The sequence below is a fragment of the Bos taurus genome, chromosome 14 (genome assembly GCF_002263795.3).
Source record: "Bos taurus isolate L1 Dominette 01449 registration number 42190680 breed Hereford chromosome 14, ARS-UCD2.0, whole genome shotgun sequence".
In the NCBI taxonomy this organism is placed as follows: Eukaryota; Metazoa; Chordata; class Mammalia; order Artiodactyla; family Bovidae; genus Bos; species Bos taurus.
In genome coordinates, this window is record NC_037341.1 from 65,551,943 (window position 1) to 65,576,586 (window position 24,644).

The 24,644-nt window shown below is 38.0% G+C and overlaps 1 protein-coding gene across 3 annotated transcripts in view; it reads left to right on the top strand.

Moving 5' to 3' along the window:
• The window catches only part of STK3 (serine/threonine kinase 3), a 311,132-nt gene that overhangs the window by 76,497 nt on the left and 209,991 nt on the right, over nucleotides 1-24,644 (top strand). For all 3 annotated transcript variants that reach the window (XM_010812167.4, XM_059893297.1, NM_001079607.2), the window contains exons 5-6: nucleotides 9,603-9,767; nucleotides 10,273-10,440. In XM_010812167.4, the coding sequence (XP_010810469.1) occupies nucleotides 9,603-9,767; nucleotides 10,273-10,440 (333 nt within the window). The remainder of the gene's footprint in view (nucleotides 1-9,602; nucleotides 9,768-10,272; nucleotides 10,441-24,644) is intronic.

A 24,644-nucleotide genomic window follows, 5' to 3' on the forward strand; every position in this document is an offset into this window, starting at 1 on the left:
AAGTTTATTTATCTATTAGCTAGTACTGCAAATCTACTACTACTACTATAAATGATTTTATTATTACATTCTCCGCAGTAGCTTTTCTGCTTCTAGTCTTTAGATGAAGGCTACTGTCACAGTTTCCTTCTTAAAAGTTCAGGTATGATCGTACCATCTTTTCATTTAAAAATATGTAGGCACATAAAGCAGAGTTAACCCTAACCTACCTTTGCCATTTTGCACCGTTCTCCTATACACACTGCATTCAGACACAAAGAACTGGTACTAGACTTCATTCATTTTTATGCCCCGTTTCCTTTACACATACCTAGTATTTCTTTGGAGAAGGCAATGGCACCCCACTGCATTACTCTTGCCTGGAAAATCCCATAGACGGAGGAGCCTGGTGGGCTGCAGTCCATGGGGTCACTAAGAGTAGGGCATGACTGAGCGACTTCACTTTCACTTTTCACTTTCGTGCTTTGGAGAAGGAAATGGCAACCCACTCCAGTGTTCTTGCCTGGAGAATCCCAGGGACGGGGGAGGCTGGTGGGGTGCCGTCTATGGGGTTGCAGAGTCGGACACGGCTGAAGTGACTTAGCAGTAGCAGTATTTCTTTTCCTCTTTGGTCTCCTGACAAACCTTGTACATTTTTCAAGAGGCAGCTCTAAAGTCTCCTCCTCTATGAAGATTTCCTTGAATAGGGAGAGTGGTGTGGTGAGATTGTCAAGGCTACAGGAACTGTATCATTCAAGGCCTTGAGGGTTAAAGTGTATGGTTTGGATTTTACTTTAAGAGTACTGGTTCTGATGCAGTATTGGTTCTTATAATCACCTTAGACACTGCTATCCTGGAGTGCTCCTATACCTAATCTTATTGTACCTGGCATTGCTTAATATCATAGTTATTTGTTCCTGTTCCCTTCCTTTCCCACTCAATTATGAGCACCATGAAGGCAAGGGCAGAATAACAGATTCTCAGTAAATTTTTGTTGGTGCCTACCATCTGTTGTTGTGTGTGGATATTGAATGAAATGATACCTGTAATGTGGCAGGTACGGTAAATACTCAGTAAGTGTAAGTTGTTGGTGTTGTCATTATCATCACTGGACAGATAAATCCTCACTTGGGAATAAAGGGTCCTTTTTTGAAAGAGATTAGATTTGATGCAGGCCTTAAAAGTCTATGTAGGGATTACATTGGTGAGTTTTGCTCAGATAGTTTTCAAAACTTTATGAAAATTCAAGGTGCAAGTTAAAACTTGAAATTTGATAATACAATATCTATAGTTATCTGTCTGTGGCACATGAAAGGGGAACTATGTCTCATTTTTAGGTTTGTTTCTTTAATAGTAAGTACTATATGTAGAATTATTCTTACTGTTTTATTTTTCAAAAAATTCCAGGGTACTTCTGACATACATCTGGGTTTAAAAAGTGACTACAGCTCTCTTTTTAAAATGGTAGTTTTGGTGATATACATTCTGTTATTTTTCTGTTGATTAGTCATGATGCAGTGGTATTGAGTGAGTAATAGTTACATAATCACAATAGTAAAAGATGTTTACCAATTTTCACAGTCAATAGCCAGACAAAAAAATAAAAGATAATCACAATTTTAAGCCATAATGGGAACATGATTAACCTAACAATATAAAATATTTACATACAATTTGGGGAGTCAGGCAGAGTGATGTGGTAAGTGAAAGTGCATACACGCACAAGTATCATCTATTCAGCCAGTCTGTGTCTTTTGGTTGGTGCATTTAATCCATTTACATTTAAGGTAATTGATGCTTTTGAACTGTGGTGTTGGAGAAGACTCTTGAGAGTCCCTTGGACTGCAAGGTGATCCAACCAGTCCATTCTGAAGGAGATCAGCCCTGGGATTTCTTTGGAAGGAATGATGCTAAAGCTGAAACTCCAGTACTTTGGCCACCTCATGGGAAGAGTTGACTCATTGGAAAAGACTCTGATGCTGGGAGGGATTGGGGGCAGGAGGAGAAGGGGAAGACAGAGGATGAGATGGCAGGATGGCATCACTGACTCGATGGACGTGAGTCTGAGTGAACTCCAGGAGTTGGTGATGGACAGGGAGGCCTGGCGTGCTGCAATTCATGGGGTCACAAAGAGTCGGACACGACTGAGCCACTGATCTGATCTGATGATCCTATTACCGTCTCTTTAATTGTTTGGGGTTTATTTTCTATAGGTCTTTTCCTTCTTTTGTGTTTCCTGCCTAGAGAAGTTCCTTTAGCATTTGTTGTAAAGCTGATTTTTGCTGTAAAGCTGAATTCTTTTAACTTTTGCTTGTCTGGAAAGCTTTTGATTTCTCCACCAAATCTGAATGAGAGTCTTGCTGGGTAGAGTATTCTTGGTAGGTTCTTTCCTTTCATCACTTTAAATATATCGTGGCATTCCCTTTTGGCATGTAGATTTTCTGTTGAGAAATCAGCTGATAGCCTGATGGGAGTTCCCTTGTATGTTATATGTCGTTTTTCCTATGTTGCTTTTAGTATTTTATCTTTGTTTTTAATATTTGTCAGTTTGATTACTGTGTGTCTCAGCGTGTTCCTCCTTGGGTTTATCCTGCCTGGGACTCTCTGTATTTCCTGGACTTGGTTGACTATTTCCTTTTGCATATTAGCAAAATTTTCAGAAAAATTTCAGGGAAATTAGGATAATTTGAAATTAGCTCTTCAAATATTTTCTCAGGTTCTTTCTCTGTTCTCCTTCTGGGATCCCTATAATGCAAATTTGGTGTGTTTAATGTTGTCCCTGAGGTCTCTTAGGCTGTCTTCATTTCTTTTCATTCTTTTTTCTATATTCTGTTCTGTGGCAGTGATTTTCACCATTCTGTCCTCCAGGTCATGTATCTGTTCTTCTGCCTCAGTTATTCTGCTGTTGATTCCTTCTGGTGTATTATTCATCTCTGTTTGTTTGTTCTTTAGTTATTCTAGGTCTTTGGTAAACATTTCTTGCATCTTCTCCATTCTGAGATCCTGGATCATCTTCACTATCATTATTCTGAATTCTTTTTCTGGAAGGTTGCTCAGCCCCACTTCATTTAGTTGTTTTTCTGGGGTTTTATCTTGTCCCTTCATCTGGGACATAACTTTCTGCTTTTTCATGCTGATTAACTTTCTGTAATGTGGTTTTGTTTTAGCCACTGTGGGACTGTGGTTCTTCTTGCTTCTTCTGTCTGCCTTCTGATGGAGGAGGCTAAGCGACTTGTGTAAGCTTCCTGATGGGAGGGACTGATGGTGAGAAAAACTGGGAATTGCTTTGGTGGCCAGGGCCTTTGCTCAGTAAAGCTTTAATCCAATTATCTGCTGATGGGTGGGGTTGTGCTCCCTCCCTTGTAGTTTGGCGTGAGGGGACCCAGCCCTGGGGTCTCTGGGCTGTATGGTAGAATTAATGGTAACCTCCAAGAGGGATTATGCCAAGGGAGACCTTCCTGGACTACTGCTGCCAGTGCCCCTGTCCCTGGGGTGAGCCCCTGCTGACCCATGCCTCCACAGGAGACCCCTCAGCACTAGCAGGTAGTTTTGATTCAGTGTTCTGTGGGATCACTGCTCCTTTCTTCTGCATCTTGGCGTGCCTAAGAGTTTGTTTGTGCCCTCCAAGACTGGAGTCTCTGTTTCCCCCTAGTCCTGTGAAAGTCCTATAATTAAATCCTGCTGGCCTTCAAGTTGAGATTCCCTGGGGATCCCCAGTCCCTTTGTTGGATCCCCAGGTGGGGAAGCTTGATGTGGGGTTCAGAACCTTCCTAATAGTGGGAGAACTTCTTTGGTGTTATTGTTCTTCAGTTTGTGGGTCACTCACCTGGCAGGTATGGGATTTGATTTCATTGTGATTGTACCCCTCCTATTGTCTCACTGGCTTCTTCTTTGTCTTTGGACATGGGGTTTCTTTTCTTGGTGGATTCCAGCGTCCTCCTGTCGATGGTTGTTCAACAGCTAGTGGTGATTTTGATGTTCTTGCCGGAGGAGATGAGTGCCCGTCTTTCTACTCTGCCATCTTGAACCGGAAGCCCCAACATATTATTTTATATGCACAGATAATTATATAAAAAATATAGAATTTAGCTAAGAGTGTCAGTTTCATTTTTAGAAAAATAAAATTCTTAATTTTGTATGAATTTTCAAAACCTCCCTTGAATTTGTTTTTACCAGTGTAAAAACATTAAGGCACTATGAGTATCTTAAAACAGCTTGTGCATGTGCCCTTGAGACACGTTGGTGGGTGCTTTTTTATCAAAACCATATACATGGTGACATATTAAATGTATCATATTATTATACTAATCATATGACTCTAGAAACAAAAGTAACCAGAGGACTTAAAGCCTATCAAAACCATCTTTTTGTTTTTGTACAATGGGATTCTTTTTAAATTTGCCAATGAATTCATACCAGTATTGAAACCAGATGTAGACTTCCGTCTTTTAATGTATTAGCTCAGCTATAAAGTCTTATTTCCATCTCTGATTACTGACTGTTTCATTCATGGTTTATTATCTCTTTCCTGCCCTCCTTTTTCTTTTTTTTAAACTAGAGTCTAAATATGATTCAAATGATTTTAAGATGACATTGCCCCCATTTGTGTAGTGACAGAAATTAAAGTAAATCTGTATTGAATTGATGATAACCTAATTAAATCCACAAATGAAGTACTCTCAATAAAATTTTTCATTGGAAAGGATTCTTGACAGATACTACTAAAAGAAGTGTTAGTTGTGGTTTGAGTGTTTTTTGTCTTAGAACTTAAATCCTACTTTACTTCTTTCTATATAAAAGCAGATCTTCTCTCTTTCGTTTTTTTCTTTTCTTTCTATATATTTTCAATATAAAGCTTATGATTTTGAAATTTATCTGAACTGATTAAAAGTCATATTTATAGAAATAAAAAAGATATTACTTAAACTTTTTGGTTTTTCTCTGTTGCCAAATAGAAACCTAGTCACTTTTAGTAACTGATTTTGTTTGTATGTAAGTGAAATTTACGTTTAAAGATTGTTTGAAAACAAAACTCTTTTTAGGAAAATGACTGTCAACGAACTCCCTTACTCCTTCCCTCTAAATAGTGAGTATGTGTCCAAAGGATGTGAAATAAACATCTAGACCAAGGCCTACATCTGGGAAGGACTACTTTCCTTTCTTTCCTATTCTCCATTCAGTACAGTTCAGTTCAGTCGCTCAGTCGTGTCCGACTCTTTGCAACCCTATGAATCACAGTACGCCAGGCCTCCCTGTCCATCACCAACTCCCGGAGTTCACTCAGACTCACGTCCATCGAGTCAGTGATGCCATCCAGCCATCTCATCCTCTGTCGTCCCCTTCTCCTCTTGCCCCCAATCCCTCCCAGCATCAGAGTCTTTTCCAATGAGTCAACTCTTCGCATGAGGTGGCCAAAGTACTGGACTTTCAGCTTTAGCATCATTCCTTCCAAAGAAATCCCAGGGCTGATCTCCTTCAGAATGGACTGGTTGGATCTCCTTGCAGTCCAAGGGACTCTCAAGAGTCTTCTCCAACACCACAGTTCAAAAGCATCAATTCTTCGGCGCTCAGCCTTCTTTACAGTCCAACTCTCACATCCATACATGACCACTGGTAAAACTATAGCCTTGACTAGACGGACCTTTGTTGACAAAGTAGTGTCTCTGCTTTTCAATATGCTATCTAGGTGGTCATAACTTTCCTTCCAAGGAGTAAGCGTATTTTAATTTCATGGCTGCAGTCACCATCTGCAGTGATTTTGGAGCCCCCAAAAATAAAGTCTGACACTGTTTCCACTGTTCCCCCTTCTATTTCCCATCAAGTGATGGGACTGGATGCCATGATCTTCATTTTCTGAATGTTGAGTTTTAAGCCAGCTTTTTTACTCTGTGACCCAAAATATATGTTGAGTGGTTTAAATGTTGAAATAGATACTATTCTTTTCCAAAGCGCATTTGCTACCCTTGATATTTAATAGAGACCAGATAAACATTTATTCTTCTAAATTTGTCAAGATTTACCTGAAATTTTTGCACTTAAGGCTGAAATTTGGCTGCCTTTACTCTTTGTTGAATACATACTTTGAATCTCATCTTTGGAACAAGCCTCGCTACTCTGTGCTTATATTGAGGCTAATTCATGCATTCATGTTTGTGTGAAACTCATATAAAAGACTGTATAACTGTAAATTAATTTTAAAAATTTAAGTCAACATGATGTCTCTGTGTTCTAGAAAATGCTTGTTTACTTGTTAATTGTTAAAATGATTTTTTCAAGGGATACAAACCTTTCATTTTGTAATTGAAGTTAAAAGTCTTAAAGTGCAGATACCACATTTGAGCCTTAATATTCAAAGGGATTGTTAGAATAATACTGTACACAAATAATTTTAAGACATATCCGTGTACTATTAGAATCATTGGCTATTACATCATTTTTTTTTTTTTTTGATTAGAGGGAAGATATGAAATGAACCCCTGAAGTAGAGGGAGGGATTTATTACTGAATAGAGAAAAGCATAATGGGAAAGAGACTTCAGAAACTTCATGTTTGCTTCAGATCTGTCCTCTCCACCTTTATTAATTCAGGGCCAAATACTGGCTGTGGCCTCAGGTATTCTTGTAAACTTCATAAAAACTAGTACTGTCAGCTTCTTCACCACTGTATACCCAGCACCTTTAGCAGGACTTATACAAGAGAGCCAGTGCAGTGGATACTTGTTGAAAGAACAGATGCCCAAATTAGTGTGAATGCCCAAATTAGTGAAAAATAAAAATGGATGCCCAAATTAGTCTTTTGTTAAGAAAAGACGATGAAGATCTTTTGTAATGTTATAGAATCATAGAATTGGAATGAACCTTGAAAGTCATTTAGCAAAACCAGACAATTCATGAATCAACTATCTCTGGCAAGTCTTCCTTTAGTCTTTCTGTGGATTTGTCCAGTGGCAAATGCTTTACAGTGTTCAGTGCTTTACAGCACTGAAATCAGATTCATCCTGAGACCTAAGTATAGTAGGTCCATTTAATTTTCAACTTTCTCTAGCGTGGCTCTGAAATACAGGATATAGGAGCAGAGACAACAAGCCAAGAAGTTAATGAAGGATTAGTTGAATTATTGGTTGGAAATAGTGGAATGCTAGGAGGATAAAAATTGAAGTCTAGGTAACTGAAAAGGTCAGCATTAGAGTGACTAAACATGACACAGTTTTTTGGACTGGTACTGCTTTTGTAACAGCCTGAGCTCTTTAATCTTTATAGTAGGGATGTGGAATCGGGAGAGTGGAGAGAACCCGGGCCCGTATGACAGCACCACCGCTTCGCATTCCTCTGCAGTGGTGTGGTGGCCCCTTAGCACCCCTGCCTCTTACCCACCCACCGGGGCTGCAGACCACTAAGTTTAAAAGACTGGGACCATCAGATGTGAATTTCTCTTTTCCTTTAGTAACTACAAGTCTGTACCCATTCATTCATTCTTTATCGATTGCTGACTGTATGCCAGGTGTGGTTCCATCAGTGTATGCACTGATGCGGATACATCAGCGAACCAGACAAAGATCTCTGCTCTTTTGGACCCTTTTCCTAGTGCAGTACTGTTCAGTAGAAACCTAGCGTGGGCTGCGTATATAACTCTAAACTTTCTAGTACCCACATTCAAAAAAAAAAAAAGCAGCAGGTGAGGTTAATTTTAATGTATTAAGTATAGGCGGGGCCTCCCTGGTGGCTCAGACAGAAAAGAATCAGCCTGCAATGCAGGAGATGCAGGTTCCCTGGGTTGGGAAGACCCCTGCAGAGGGGATTGGCTGCCCACTCCAGTATTGTTGTCTGGAGAATTCCATGGACAGAGGAGCCTGGCATTATAGTCCATGGAGTCACAAAGACTTGGACCTGACAGAGTGACAAACATTTTTTTCACTGATACTAATTTTATGTTATATAATATTAATAACATTAACACATTTTAAATATAATAATATAATTAGTATATAAATGTCATTTAACTGTGTAAGCAGTATGTACGTTATTAGAGACACCTTACATTTCCTTTTTGGTACTAGGCCTTTAACTTTGGTATATTTTATATTTATAGCATATCTCAGTTGGATTAGCTATGTTTCAAATGCTGGAGAGCTACTGTGTTGAATAGTGCAGCTTCAGAATATAGTGCTTGCTCTCTGTGGACCATGAAGTCAGTCCATCTGGTCTGAGGTAGAGAATCAGTTCCTAAAAGTATTAGAATTTTCAAATAATCCAGACTCCTTATCCACGGCCTGCAAAGCTTTACGTGGTCTGTGCAGTATTTTTATGACAGTATATATTGGTGTTTTATGCAAATGTAAACCACCTGGCAATTTGCTTAGAAATTTTAACACAATAAAGGTTTTTTTAAATTGAGGAAAATTCGTATAAGATTTACCATTTTAAAGGGAAAAATTCCTTGTCATTAGTGCATTTACAATATTGTGTAATTACTACCCCTGTGTAGTTCCAAAATATTTTCATCACCTTGCTATCCTTTAAGCAGTTTCTCTCCATCCCACTTCTCCCTCTTGTCCCTGGCAGTCACCAGTCTGCTTTCTTTTTCTGTGAATTTGCCTGTTCTTAACATTTCATATAAGTGGGATCATACAATACGTGCTTTCTGTTGCGTCTGGCTTCTTTCACTTAGCATAATGTTTTCGAGGTCCATCCACATTGCAACACATGTCTGTACTTTATTCCTTTTCACGACTAAATAATATTCCATTGTTTGTGTATACCATAATTTGTTTATCCATTCCTCTGTGATAGACATTTGGGTTGTCTTAGCCTTTTGGCCATTGTGACTAGTGCTACTGTGAACACTCATGTACAGGTTTGTTTGAGTACCCGTATTTTACTTTTGTCAAATGGTGGTAATCTACTGCATAGGGTTGGTATAAAGATAAAGGCGCTAACGCATGTGGAACTGTTAGCACAATGCCTGGTACAGATAGCACTGGCTCTGGTGCTATCGGTATAGAAAGGCTTTACGTTTGCACCTCGCTCCTCCTTTTTCCTTCCCCTGATGGCCTGTTTTTGTGTTTCCGTTCTCCTAGTCTCTCTCTGACATTCTCATTTCTGAGTTCTCATTATTAGAGTTGGGAGTCTAGAACCTGGGTGGGTTGAGAGTGCCTCACTGGGAGGAGGAGTGGTATTGGTGTCCATGCTTCACGCAGGAGGCTCTTGGCAGCCCACCCCTCCGCATTTCCTCTGCTTTGTGTGACACTCTTGGTTTCCACTGTCAGCAGTAAAGTGAGGAGGCACCGCAGGGAAGGGTGTCTCTGGATTTACTTTTTCAGGACAGATAACTGTCATATTGTCACCTCAGAGTTAGATGGTGTAGGGAAGAGTGATTTCTTAGGGTCATGGTGATTCTTGGAATATGTTACGTGCTTTAGGAATGACATGGATAATTTTAAAGAAAGGAGAAATTGAATGATGACATTTTCTTTCATCAGAAAAAGAGGTTCTCGGTACTTTACCGTTTAGCCTTTTCCTAAAAGTTTAGTGATCTTTAGAAAGAAGTGCTTGTTAACAATGCTCTCTTGTAAGAGTTTAGTTGTCTCAGCATTTCAGTTGAGTTTTTAAAATATTTCTTTCCAGTTAACAGAAGATGAAATTGCAACCATTCTCAAATCTACTTTGAAAGGACTAGAATACTTACACTTTATGAGAAAAATACACAGAGATATAAAAGCTGGAAATATTCTCCTCAATACAGAAGGACATGCAAAACTGGCGGATTTTGGAGTTGCTGGTCAGTTAACGGTAAGTGTGATACTTTTGGAAACACTGTTGGTTTGTATTGTCCAGGTTCGAGTGTGACTAAACCTTGATAATATCTTTTGAGGGTTATGAAAAGAAATGCATAACTTCATTGCTTCAGGGAGAGGAAGCCATGATTTAGGTATTATTTAATTATTTTTTATTTACCATTTAAGAGACATTGGATGAATATGAAAGAATATATATTGCCATCAAAGGGCTTAAATATTTGGAAAGGAAAGCTACATTTGTTCATTTCTTTAGGTTTTATTGTTATAGTGCTATCTTTAATGAAGGGTAGTAGAGTTAAGTTACTTGCAGACTCTTGGTTATTTCAGAATTCTAAATTCCTAAATATGTCATGTCACAACTGGCTGAAATTTTAGGAAACTAGTCAATTTCAGATCTGACCTGTAGTATTTGAGGGTTTCAGATATTTAGTTTAAGGAACACGTTGGCCAATACATTTCCTTAGTGTTTTGTAGTTATATCTGTCATGTTCTTGCAGGATACAATGGCGAAACGCAATACTGTGATAGGAACTCCGTTTTGGATGGCTCCTGAGGTCATTCAGGAAATAGGCTACAACTGTGTGGCTGACATCTGGTCCCTTGGCATTACTTCTATAGAAATGGCGGAAGGAAAACCTCCTTATGCTGATATACATCCCATGAGGGTAAGAAAGTGATGGAAAATGTCAATGTTAAAAGCGCTCCAGTTTTGTAGTGTGAGTGTAAATAAACATGGAGTAAAAAGATCATTTGAATTTGGATTCTGTGCAAAAATTAGTAAAATTATCTGTTAGGGATTAGTGACTGTTCACTTCTTTTCACCATCATATCCTTAACTGGGAGGAAAAGAAGTGAAGCCTGTATTTCTCTCTACAGTGGCTGTTTTTCTCCCCGCAAAGTATACCTGCTGAATTTCCCCATGATTTAAATAGAAGAAAGGGCAGGTAAATCCACTACATTATTCAGTTCCTCATATTCTGAATGTAACAGTGGAGGCTTGGAAGAAATCCATTCTCTTCTACTTACCCTGCATATTGTACCTTTTTGTGTTTTTGTTTCTCTAGTTGACCTAATATTAAAAAAGAATCCTGATTTCTAATATTGCTATGTATCTGTAAGTGAATTAAGCTTTTATTTTTAGTGTTCAGTGAGAAAATGGAATTCCTTTTATGAATATTATTTTATGCTTTTATGAACTCCTTTTCCATGATAAATTTTTGAGTCTGAAATGTATAGATTTCATATTCAAGTCTAATTGCCACTGCTTTAGAGGTTGTGATGAACAGTTTTAAAATTTATTAGTATGTGAATCTTAATTCATTATAGATAAGTACATTTATCTTTGTAAACTTATTGCCCTCTAGTGGCTGTATTCAACTCAAGAAGAAAGGATGTAGAAATGAAGGCAGAAAGAAGGTGGAGGAGGGAGAGAGAGAGAATGTGTGTGTGTGTAAAGAAAAGAAGGTGATTTCAGGGTAGATGGAGAAATGTGTGAAGTAAACAGATGGGAGGAAAAAGAATGCAGTATTTTAGAGTATTTGAAAAAGAAGAATAAATTAAAATTCTGATACTGTAGTGCTATTATGAATTGAACTTCAGTAGTGTAGATAATAATGTACTATACTGAAATATTTAAATATCTGCCTGCCATTTTAAAGAGAACTCTTTGAGGAACGTAATTGTGTATGATATGTGTCGTCTTCCTTGTACATATAAACTCTTGCTAAAGTGAAACAAAAATAGCATGAATTCTTTGAAAATATTGACATGAAATATAACTAGGTCAGCATAAAATGATCAATACAATTCTCATTTCTTTTCTGATTATTAGATATCTTTGGTACTTTCAGCTAGAAAGTTTTTAGGGTGATCCTCAGCTAGATATATTTGAGTTTAAGTTAGTGAGGTTAACCAAAGTATCCAAGACAGCCTAGCTAAGTGCCATAGCTGGGATTTAACCCAGGACTTAAGAGTATTACTGTTCTGCTTCCTCCAGTATAAATCTTATTTTTTTCCAACCAAACAGTTCCACATATTCACTTTGACCATGAGGTAGTCTCTTTAGCAGATAGCCAAGGATTTAAAAAATAAAGCACAGAGTAACTTCTCTCATTGCAAATTACGTGGCACTATGTCAGAACCAAGTATACTCCTAATCCAACATGATTTCTTTTTTTAAAAAATTTCAAAAATGTTTATATCCAGGTCTTAAGAATTGAAAGCTGAGTCAGTCATTTTTTAATTAAAAAAACAAAACAGGAATCCATGACCTCCTTCCTTCCTGCCCAATTAATAATAGAACCAAGTTGAGAAATTTTGGACGACTGGGCTTGGTTAGAGGTGCCAGTTAAGTCGTCCCCGCCCCCGGCACACCTGCACATCTTCCATCCCCCAGTTCCTGCTGTGTGTGCCTGGGTCGGCACCTGGCCCATCTCAGTGTGTGTGCATGGGACTTTGCCCTCTGACATCGTATGGCCAGAAATTACAACTCAGTGACAAAGCTCAGGATTCCCTTTTTCTCTCACTTTTTACATAGTTAAATTTTGGCTTGAATGACATGTTCTGTGCTCAACAAATCTACTTTCTTAGTTTTCATTTTATCTTTTTTACCCCCATGGTAATTTCTTAGGGCTGTCCTAACATATTACCACAAATTTGGTGGCTTAAAACTATAGAACTTTATTCTCTTACAATTCTGGAGGCCAGCAATTTGAAATGAAGGTGTTGACAGAGCTGCAGTCCTTCCAGAAGCTCTAAAGGAGACTCCGTTTTCTGCCCCCTCCAGCTTTGGGGTGGCGGCTGCCAGCAGTCCTTGACATTCCTTGGGTTGTAGCTACATCTCTCCAGTCCCTGCCTGCCCCTTTTACATTACTCTCTCCTTTGTGAGTGTCTGCGTTTTCCTCTTCTGTCTGTCTCAGATTTTCCTCTGCCTTTTTCTTTAAAGGACAGATGCCATTGGATTTAGGGCCCACTCCAGTAATCCAGAACAATCTCCAACTGCAGGGATTTTTTTTTTTTTTTTCCAAATGAGATCCTGTTTAGAAGTTCTGAATATTAGGATATAGACGTATCTTTTGGGGGCCACTCTTCAACCCACTATATCCTCTATAATCTGTTCCATTTTTTCAAATTATATGTATTTAAGATAAGTAACAATTAATTTCACGATCTATTTTCCTTGTTTTTTCTCAAATTTTTAAAATTGTGGTAAAGTATTCATAAAAATGGTATCATTTTAACCATTTTTCAGTATACAATTCAGTGGCATTAAAGTACATTCACATCACACTGTCGAGTACAGAAATTTGTATCATCCCAAACTAAAACTCTATACACATTAAAAAGTAACTCTATATTATCTCCTCCCCCAACACCTTATAACCATAATTCTCTCTGTTTCTATGAATTTGACTATTCTAAGCATCTCATATAAGTGAAATCATACAATATTTGTCGTTTTGTGTCTGCCTTCTTTCACTTAATATAATGTTTTCAAGGTTCGTCCATTGTTGTAGCATATATCCAAATTCTTTTTTTAAGGCTGAATAATATTCCATAATATAAATACCACATTTTGTTTGACCATTCATCCATATTGGACACTTGAGTTGTTTCCACCTTTTGATTGTTGTGACTAGTGCTTCTATGAACATGGATGTACATTTATTGTCTGTGAGAGTCTGCTCTCAATTCCTTGGGTATATACCCAGAACTAGATTGCTGGGTCATACGGTAATTTTATGTTTAAATTTTTGAGGAACCTCTCTACTGTTTTTCATAGCATCGTGCTATTTTACATTCCCACCAGCAATACACAAAGATTCCAGTTTCTCCACATTCTTGCCAACGCTTATTTTCTGTCTTTTGATAATAGACATCCTAATGAGAGTGAAGTGTTACTTCATGGTTTTGATTTACATTTCCCTAATAGCTAGTGATGTTGGGTATCTTTTCATGTACTTTTTGTTCATTTGTGTATCTTCTTTGGAGAAGTGGCTATTCAGGTTATTTGCCATTTTAAAATTGGGTTGTTTTTTGTGTTGTTGAGTTTCTGGTCTCATTTTAATCAGCTTTTCTCTAGTTTGGTCTGCCGTTTTCTGTTTGCTGGCTGAAGTCTCCCAGCCCTTTGACTTTTTACTGCCTGTTTATTGTTCTTCCAGCTGTCCCCCATCACTTTTTGTATCCAATTGTAATACTCAATCTAAGTCCCTTTATAATTCTTTTGGGTAGAATCCTGGCAGTCTTTCCCTTGGGAGGTCTTTGAGTCAAAATGTATCTCAGATTTGCTATTCTACAAGTAGAGGATTGCTTATTTGTATTTAATTGTTGTATTACTTTGCTTTGTGCAATAGATGTGTTCTAGGGATTTTGTATAAATATTTAATAGTTGTAAATTGGAGTTTACATTTTGGGGATATTATTTTTTAAAAATAATTTTTATTGATTCCTTTAGTGATGAGAATATGCTGTTGAAACTTATTTGCCATATAATTGTGTTTATTTTTTATCATGGACATATCCATTTTAGCAGTAATACAAAATTTAATCATTAATATTAACATTTTTGATTTAGTGTTAATGTTAAAATAGATGCCTGTTCTCATGTGGAGGCAGGAAGTCAACCTTTGGACCAGTTGGAGAATATATCTGGTTACCTACGTTGGTTATTTTGTGTCAGAGAAACTGAGTGTCACCTAAGTATGGATGTTTGATTTTTTGAAGACAAGAACCCTGGAATTTTCTTCGTATATTCTTTTACTTCTGTTCCCTTTTATTTCCTTCTGCATACATTCAGGGCGCAGTCATCGCGTCCCAGCCAGACTTTGAGGATGTAGTGGAAAGCAGTGCAGGTGTGTTTCCTGTCCTCTTGGAACTTCCATCCCAGTGATAACTTGCATTCTGATGTTAGAATTATTTTGCTTTCTGTGTGTGTGTATGGGGAGGAAGTGCATATATATTCAGTTGTTTAGAATGTAAGACCATACACTATAACAACTTTTATTCATTTATATGTATATTACAAATCATAAAGGATCATATGCCTATATGATTTTTATTATTTTGGTGTTACATTGCTTGTTTTTCTGCTTTGAACTTATCCTCATCTTCCTTTTTTTCCATTTCTCCCCAGTGCTGCCTTTACTTCCTTTGACTGTTCCCTATTTCCTAACAGTGTGCATACATGAATGCTCATACAGTCCCTTTTGAACCTTGACTTTTCTTTCTGTTTATACTCCATTTCTTCCCCCTATCTGTTCCCTATGTTTTTCTGCCTGATTATTTTAAGTGGTATCTTGATTCTCTTAACTATACTTTCAGATCAGAAATAGCTAAGGATCCGGAGGAGGGGGCAAATTGGATCATTGGAGAATTTCAGTACTACTTCCAGGACATGTGGTTTTTCACTCTATTTGAGAGTTAGAGTTGTTCTGCCCTGTGGTCCTAATACATGTGGGAGTACAAGGCATTCCAGCCCCAAAATCGAGGATTAAAGTTTATTACATTGACAGTTTCAACATATTTCTGTCCAGTTGGAGTTATTATTCTTGAAGAGATGAATAAGCAGGGAAAACAGAATAAACAGATCTCAATTTCTCTTGGTTGAGTCTGCTGAGGTCACCCCTGAGGGTTTCACAGGGAAGACAAATTCTCACTGTTAATTTATATTCAAACCTTGCTGTTGATGTTGCCAAGTCCTCTGTAAATATGATTAGTTTGGTAAATACTGAGGAAGTAATCATCACTTTCTCACTGACGTACTAATTATGTGAATATGAATAGTAATATTGGAGACATATTTCCATTAAGTTTTACTTAGATAAAGAATTACACTAGAATCTATCTTTTAAAGATTTTAATGTGGGATACTAACAAAGGCAATATTTCTCTGTATTTGTGTGGGAGCATTTACAGGAGACAATTGAAGTTGATTTATTAATGATTGAAGGATGATTTATATTTCATACTTTTTTGACTGTGATCCTTAGTAAGAAATATATTCCACGCTGTGACATATTATGCACATGTGGGCATGCATGTGTGTGCACACAGTTGAAACAAAATATACATAAATAGTTTCCCAGGTAGCTTAATGGTAAAGAATGCGGCCTGCCAATGCAGGAGCCACAGGTTTGATCCCTGGGTCTGGAAGATGGCAGAAGAAACAGCAACCTACCCAGTATTCTTGCTGAGATAATCCTGTGGACAGAGAAGCCTGGCAGGTTACAGACTGTGGGGTTGCAAAGAGTCAGACACAACTGAAGGGTTCTTAGACTAGACGAACAGTACTTATCTATGTATGTCTATAATGGGTCCCATGTGAAATAAATTTTATATTGTGAATTACTATTTGTGATCCACTCTGATTTCTATTCTATCACAGTCTTATCTTCTGTTGTACTTCACCTTTTCATTTAAAAAAAAAAAAATGGTGGTTCAAATCAATTCAGTTGATTCTGTGACCCAGTATTGGTTTGTAACTTGAATTTTAAGGGCAAGAATCACTGTACCAACCTTTGGAAATCTGATTTCTTCCAGTGCCATAATGCTTTCATTGTTGCCACATAGTAGTGGTGACCTGGTGTATGAGTCCTAAATCAATTCTGTTATCTGTAAATTAGTTATATTGGAGTACATCAGGGCTGTATATTGTCACCCTGCTTATTTAACTTATATACAGAGTATATCATGTGAAATGCCAGGCTGGATGAAGCACAAGCTGGAATCAAGATTGCTGGGAGAAATATCAATACCCTCAGATATGCAGATGACACCACTCTTATGGCAAAAAGCAAAGAAGAACTAAAGAGCCTCTTGATGAAAGTGAAAGAGGAGAGTGAAAAAGTTGGCTTAAAATTCAACATTCAGAAAACGAAGATCATGGCATCTGGTCCCATCACTTCATGGCAAATAGATGGAGAAACAGTGGAAACAGTGGCAGACTGTATTTTTGTGGGCTCCCAGATCACTGCAGATGGTGACTGCAGCCATGAAATTAAAAGACTCTTGCTCCTTGAAAGGAATGCAGTGACAAACCTAGACAGCATATTAGAAAGCAGAGACATTTTTTGCTGACAAAGGTCTGTCTAGTCAAAGCTGTGGTTTTTCCTGTGGTCATGTATGTATTTGAGAGTTGGACTGTGAAGAAGGCTGAGCGCCGAAGAATTGATGCTTTTGAACTGTGGTGCTGGAGGAGACTCTTGAAAGTCCCTTGGACTGCAAGGAGATGCAACCAGTCCATCCTGAAGGAAATCAATCCTGAATATTCATTGGAAGGGCTGATGCTGAAGCTGAAACTCCAGTAGTTTGGCCACCTGATGTGGAGGGCTGACTCCTTTGAAGAGACCCTGATGCTGGGAAAGATTGAAGGCAGGAGAAGAAGGGGACGACAGAGGATGAGGTGGTTCGATGGCATCACCGACTTGATGAACATGAGTTTGAGCAAGTTCCAGGAGTTGGTGATGGACAGGGAGGCCTGGTGTACTGCAGTCCATGGGGTTGCAAAGAGTCAGACACGACAGAGCGACTGAACTGAACTGAACTGAGAGGTAGTGTTGAAGACTCTTGAGAGTCCCTTGGACTGCAAAGAGATCAAACCAATCAATCCTAAAGGAAATCAGTCCTGAATATTCATTGGAGGGATTGTGCTGAAGCTGAAGCTCCAGTACTTTGGTCACGTGATGCAAAGAGCTGACTCATTAGAAAAGACCCTGATGCTGGGAAACATTGAAGGCAGGAGGAGAAGGGGACGACAGAGAATGAGATGGTTGGATGGCATCATTGACTTGATGGACGTGAGTTTAAGCAAGCTCCAGGAGATGGTGGAGGACAGAAAAGCCTGGTATGCTGCAGTTCACGGGGTCACAAAGAGTTGGACATGACTGAGCAACTGAATAGCAACAAATGGTCCATTTCACTAAATTGTTATGAAGATCATAGAAGACACTGTAAATGAGCAATATATATATAATATTAAATACTTTAGAAATATTAGGTGGCTTTGTTAAGTTTTCAATCTCAAATTGAAATTATAAATTAATTCAAGTTCTTTCAGAGGGTACCTATTTGATAATATTTACTGTTGTCTTCTTGGCTTATTGAGTAGAGTTTGAGGTATTGGGAGCTTATACAGTGCCCAGGGGAGTTTATTGCCAGCTGGGGGAGGTTGTTGAAAGCTTTTACGCCCTTGCTTATGGCTGCTGAGATGACTTCTGCAGCCTCTACTGGAAACAATATGGAAATAATGAGCCCACGAGGACAGAGAGACATGTGGACTCTCTTTTCTAACCTCAGGTCATATTGTGATATACAGATGTTTTCTACTTCATTTTCACTATACTCAGTAATGGAAACTGTGATTCACAAGAGAATAGAATGAGTTTTTTCTGGAGCAGAGAATTCAGAGAGTCAGTGGACCCCCAGAATTGCATTTAAATATTGTTTTTTGGGCAGATGTCCAACTTTTGGTGAGAAAGTTCACAGTTTTCATCAATGAAAATACAAGTTTCTTGATCCCCAAAGACCGAGAACTGTGGCTCTCAATAATAGTATTGGAGACCCTCAAAAGAGTTTCTTATTATATTGTATATTTAATATGTGGTTTTGTTCATTATTTACTTTATTACAGCATATCACTCTTCTGTGTTTTAATCTGGAACCAGGAACTATATATTCATAGGACATCTGTGATTTCCCCCCAATCCCCCAAACTCTTGAACTTCTGGAAAGTTTAGTTTTATGTATGTCTAATTATTGTCTGATGTTCCACTAATTTAAAAAAGAAGTCTTTTTTTTTCCCCTCTGAATTCCTGTATCACCTTTTCTCTTGTCTTTCTTATGATTCTTTTAAACTTCCTATGTATCAATATTGCAGTGTTAATGCTTTTGTCTTATTTCTTCTACTAGATCTAAGTTTTAAATGCAGTGTATTTCGTCTTTGTGTGTCTAACTGAAAAGCAGAGTGACTTACATAAGAGCATCCAAGAAATGTTTTTTGTGAATATGTGCTCAATTCCCTTTCCTATCTCAAAGATACTTCATGATGTTAATATTGAAATCTAGCAAGCTGAGGTTCTTCTTTCTTAGAATAATGGTGTTGTACCTGTAGGTTAGAATAAGAATCAGTGAAATAAATGAAAAATGAAAGTAAATACTAATTAAGTACAACTTGAAAGCCATTGCCAACATCCGCTGGATCATCGAAAAAGCAAGAGAGTCCAGAAAAACATCTATTTCTGCTTTATTGACTATGCCAAAGCCTTTGACTGTGTGGATCACAATAAACTGTGGAAAATTCTGAAAGAGATGGGAATACCAGACCACCTGACCTGCCTCTTGAGAAACCTGTATGCAGGTCAGGAAGCAACAGTTAGAACTGGACATGGAACAACAAACTTGTTCCAAACAGGAAAAGGAATCCGTCAAGGCTGTATATTGTCACCCTGCTATTTAACTTCTATGCAGAGTACATCATGAGAAACGCTGGACTGGAAGAAGCACAGGCTGGAATTAAGATTGCCGGCAGAACTTTCAGTAACCTCAGATATGCAGATGACACCACCCTTATGGCAGAAAGTGAAGAGGAACTAAAAAGCCTCTTGATGAAAGTGAAAGTGGAGAGTGAAAAAGTTGGCTTAAAGCTCAACATTCAGAAAACGAAGATCATGGCATCTGGTCCCATCACTTCATAGGAAATCATGGGGTAACAGTGGAAACAGTGTCAGACTTTATTTTTGGGGGGCTCCAAAATCACTGCAGATGGTGACTGCAGCCATGAAATTAAAAGACACTTACTCCTTGGAAGGAAAGTTATGACCAACCTAGATAGCATATTCAAAAGCAGAGACATTACTTGGCCAACAAAGGTCCATCTAGTCAAGGCTATGGTTTTTCCAGTAGTCATGTATGGATGTGGGAGTTGGACTGTGAAGAAAGCTGAGCACTGAAGAATAGATGCTTTTGAACTGTGGTGTTGGAGAAGACTCTTGAGAGTCCCTTGGACTGCAAGGAGATCCAACCAGTCCATTCTAAAGGAGATCAATCCTGGGTGTTCTTTGGAAGGAATGATGCTAAAGCTGAAACTCCAATACTTTGGCCACCTCATGCAAAGAGTTGACTCGTTGGAAAAGACTCTGATGCTGGGAGGGATTGGGGGCAGGAGGAGAAGGGGACGACAGAGGATGAGGTGTTTGGATGGCACCACCGACTCAATGGACACAAGTTTGAGTGAACTCCAGGAGTTGGGTGATGGACAGGGAGGCCTGGTGTGCTGCGATTCATGGGATTGTAAAGAGTCGGACACGACTGAGTGACTGGACTGAACTGATCTGAACTGAAAGCCATAGCGTTGTTCTTGACTTGACTTTTGAACTTTCACTAAGTGCAGTTAATTTAAAGTTTCAATTTTAAATTGCTTTAATTCATATATATAAATGTAAATAAACACACACATATTTGCTACTTTAGATCCTGTTAATATGTTGAAGGAGATCAGAAAGACTTAATGTTGGCCTCTGGACAGTAGCTTTGGTTTGCTAATGGTGATTCAGTCATCAACCCTCTTGAAAGTCTTAAAATCAATTGTATAGAATTACTATATTGATCCAACCAGTCCATCCTAAAGGAAATCAGTCCTGGCTGTTCATTGGAAGGACTGATATTGAAGCTGAAACTCCAATACTTTGGCCACCTGATGTGAAGAGCTCACTCATTTGAAAAGCCCCTGATGCTGGGAAAGATTGAGGGCAGGAGAAGGGGATGACAGGGGATGAGATGGTTGGATGGCATCACCAGCTCAATGGACATGGGTTTGGGTGAACTCCGGGAGTTGGTGATGGACAGCGAGGCCTGGCGTGCTGCAGTTCATGGGGTTGCAAAGAGTCGGGCATGGCTGAGCGACTGAACTGAACTGAACTGAACTATATTGATCATTGTAAGTTTTGTTGTGTTTTGTATTAAACGAGTCATAGAAACAGTTTAGGTTAACGTTTATTTTAGAAGACATAATAAATATCTAGGTGTTTTTGTATTAGGATATTGGGAGGTATCTGTGGGCAGGTGTTGACTCTACTTTCTTGTCTGTTGCACTTAAAAATTCATAATGTTTTTGGAGGAAATGCTGTCTGCAGTATATTGATGTTTGAAATCATGGCTGAATCAGACATATTTTAAAAAATGAAGACAGATAGAACATACCTGACTTAAAAACTATTTTAGCTAAATTCTTGCAGAGTAGAATTTTCAGCTGTCCTAGAGGAATATATTAAGTACAGATTATTTGTTTGATTATGTTAACTTAGTTTTCAGTAGAACGTTTACATAAATAGAATCATCTTCATTACATCTGGGATCATTTAAATAGCATAATTACATGTAGTTGTGCTATGTAATGAAAGGTAAGGGATAAATGATCAGAGGTGACTTTATAAGCATTGCAGTAAGTGACTTATAAACTGAAGGTCACTGTTTTAATTGGAAGGTTTGTGAATCTCTTAAATTCTGTAATCAAATGAGTGATATCAAAGGAAGAAGTAATTTAACATAACAATTGTGGCTTATGCTGAACATATGTTCCTGTTAATAAGTTGCATTATAGTCTTTAAGGACTTGTATGCAGTTAGTACATTTTGGTTCATTTGATACCCGCAGTTTTTCTTAATTTTTATTAGTGAGTTGTTACAGTGGTTAACAAGAAATACACAGATTTAAGTTGCAATAGTTTTCCCAGGGTTATATGATCTAACTTCACAAGCTTCTTGGACATATGTAGATGCTTTTCTATTTTGCTTTAGTTATGACATACAATTGATACAGGCAAGCATGAAAGCTTGGGCAAATTTTCATTGCTTTTTCTGGATCTTGCTCAGGTTCTGTGGTATTTATGTAAAGCACAATTTTGTTACTTGGGAATGCATGTTGAAATTATCATGTGCACTATTTTGCTGTAGGCCCGTTGGCTCTGCCACAAAGGCAGCACACTGCCAGTAGGCCATTTCCTTGTCGGCTGCATTTACAATTTAATAGAAATATTACATGACTTTTTAAACAAGTGTTTTGGCAGGGAGGAAATGGCAGATTCCTTACAAACAAGCATAGCTTCCTTTCCTTAACCACACTCCAGCTACTCAACAAATGGTACTTGGTTTCAAGTTTGGGGGGTTTGAGGGTAGAATGGGAAGTCAGGTTGAAACAGGAATGACACTGATATTTACTATAAAATAGTTATGTATTTTTAACTGCTGGATCTTATTACTGTATAGTTTCAGTGAGTGACAACCAATGTATTTCTGAATTAGGGCTGAGGTTATTTTTATGCAGTTCACCTGGCTGGGTATATCTGGTTTTGATTGGTTGAAAAGGTCAGGACCACCAGATAAGCTCTAAGATGTTAGTTTACTTTTTATAATTTTTTTAAAAATAGTTTTGGCTTTGCTGTGTATATTGGTATTCATGACATTTGAGTAAGCAGTACTTCTTTGGTATCAACTATAATTTTTATCTTGAAGAATCACTTTGGGATGTAGAGAATACGGAAAGAAGATTTGGTAGACTTGTTAGCACTGACGTACAACATGATGGATCCCTAGCACATCTTTTGTTCAGTTTGCTTTAGCTCACTCTTATGTGTTTTGAATTGGGAAAGTCACGTTTGCAGGGTTTTTTTTTTTCTTGGATGTTATTCCATCTTATCCCATTCTTATTTTATTTAGGTCTTTTAATCTTAAATTATTTGTAATTGTGGACAAAATACTGACCTCTTTAATTCTAAAGTATTTCATACTTTTGGGGACTCTAAAGAAAAGAAAAATTGCACTTTATTTTCAGCCTTGATTGTGGTCATATTTTACTTTCTAGTGTAGATCTGGCTTTTTCTTCTGTATGTGAAGAGAACAGTTCATAGTAGGTCTTTCCCCTTTTCTTTTCTTATTGCTTCTGACTTCTTAGCCAGCTTACCTGGCAGCTGTAGTAAGTTATGTTGCTGTGGTGTGGTAGAGACTGGCATTGGGTGTGTTCTTATAGCCATCACAGCATTGGCTTTTGTTATTTTCCATGTTTCAGTTTGTTGGTAATGGACATATGGACATCATATGTTCCGCAGAGTACTGTACGAAGCCAATTTGAACTGTTTCCATTTGCCTCAAGTCCAATCATGATATTTATTTTTCCATGGCACTTACCCAGATTATCCATACCTCCTGCTTAGCTTGTGTCACTGCCACCATGGACTGCATTTCTTCTGATTGCCTCCAGTTTTTCACAGTATCTAATTGCCTATTCTGTCTTAGCTTTCTTTGCACAGCATTGATTGATGTTTATAAAATATCTCAAGATCTTTTAGATAACAGATACTCAGGTGCATAGAAGTATGATATTCAGCTTGTTTTTTGTTTATATATAAGGAATGTTTTTATATCCAGCCTCCTAGAGTGGAATTGAATATTCTAGTGGAAAACTTAGAAGAGTAACTTTGTCGTTTTAGCCAATATTGCTTATTTTTTAGTATCAACAATAACAGCAATGTGATCTCCCAGAGAACCTTTGATATAACAAATCACGTCATAATTTTATTGCTGAATTTTGAAGAGAAGATCCTAGAGGTTCCCTTTTAGGTTTAAGAAAATATGACTACATTTTTGTTTATTGAAGCTGTTCTTCAGCTCTTAGCCCTCTGTGAAGTCATTTTAGATACTGATTTTCAAAATATGAATAAATAAGTTGCACTCATAGCATGACTTTAGATTAGTCAGCTATTACTGTGACCCAAAAGCTTTGGCTTTACACAGGAATGTATTTATTCTTTCATTCAGCAGTTATTTACTGAATACCTATTATGGCTAGGGACTGTTGTAGTTCTGAGGATGCAACAATAAAAAAAAAAAAGTTGAAAATTTCTCTTTATTGAGCTTACATTTGAATGAGGGGGAGAGATAATGAAGAAGAGAAGTAAATACAACACCTTAGGATTTCTCTGGTGGCTCAGTGGTGAACAATCTACCTGGCGGTACAAAAGATGTAGGAGACATGGGTTCAATTCCTGGATTGGGAAGATCCTCTGGAGAAGGAATGGCAACCCACTCCAGTATCCTTGCCGGGGAAATCCCATGGACAGAGAAGCCTGGCAGGCAACAGTCCATGGGGTCACAAAAGAGTCAGACACAACCGAGCTATTAAACAACAACAAAACTTTGTTAGTAATAAGTCCTACAGTAGGAAAAATAAAACAGGTAAGCAAGAAAGGAAATTTCAGTGATGGGGTAGGAAATTTCAGTGGTGGTTGATGTACATTATTGGATTGCTAGTGAAGGCTTCATTGAAGAGATGACTCTTGAATGAAAACTTTTAAGAAAATGGATATCTGTGTAGAAAATATACCACATAAAGGCGGCCAACTGCAGGTTCATTAGTCTTGAAGTGGGAGTGTGCCTGCTAACTCCAGGTCCAGATCATAGAGACTTGAAGGCTACAGTAAATACTTAGACTCTTGTTCTGAATGAGATGAGACGTCAGGGAGGATTTCTGAGAAGGGGAATGGCATGAGAATAGCCTGAGGGAGTTACAAGGGTAGAATCACAGAACTAGGAGACTTGAATGAGCCACACAAGGGATGATTGGATTAGGGTGGTAAAAGCAGAGAAGAAAGTGAGAATTGGTTGGTTTCAGGTATGTTTTTAAAAGTGGATTAATAGAATCTGTTGATAGATTAGGTGCATGAGAACACTGAGAGTGCTTTAAAGCCATTTGGTACAACTTTGGGAGATGGTCTTGTTTTTCTGCTCTGCCAAAGTGAGGCACAAGATTGAATAGAGTGTAGAGTTTATTCTTCCAGGAAGCCCAGCTATAAATGTAACACATGTTTACTGTAGAAAGGAAA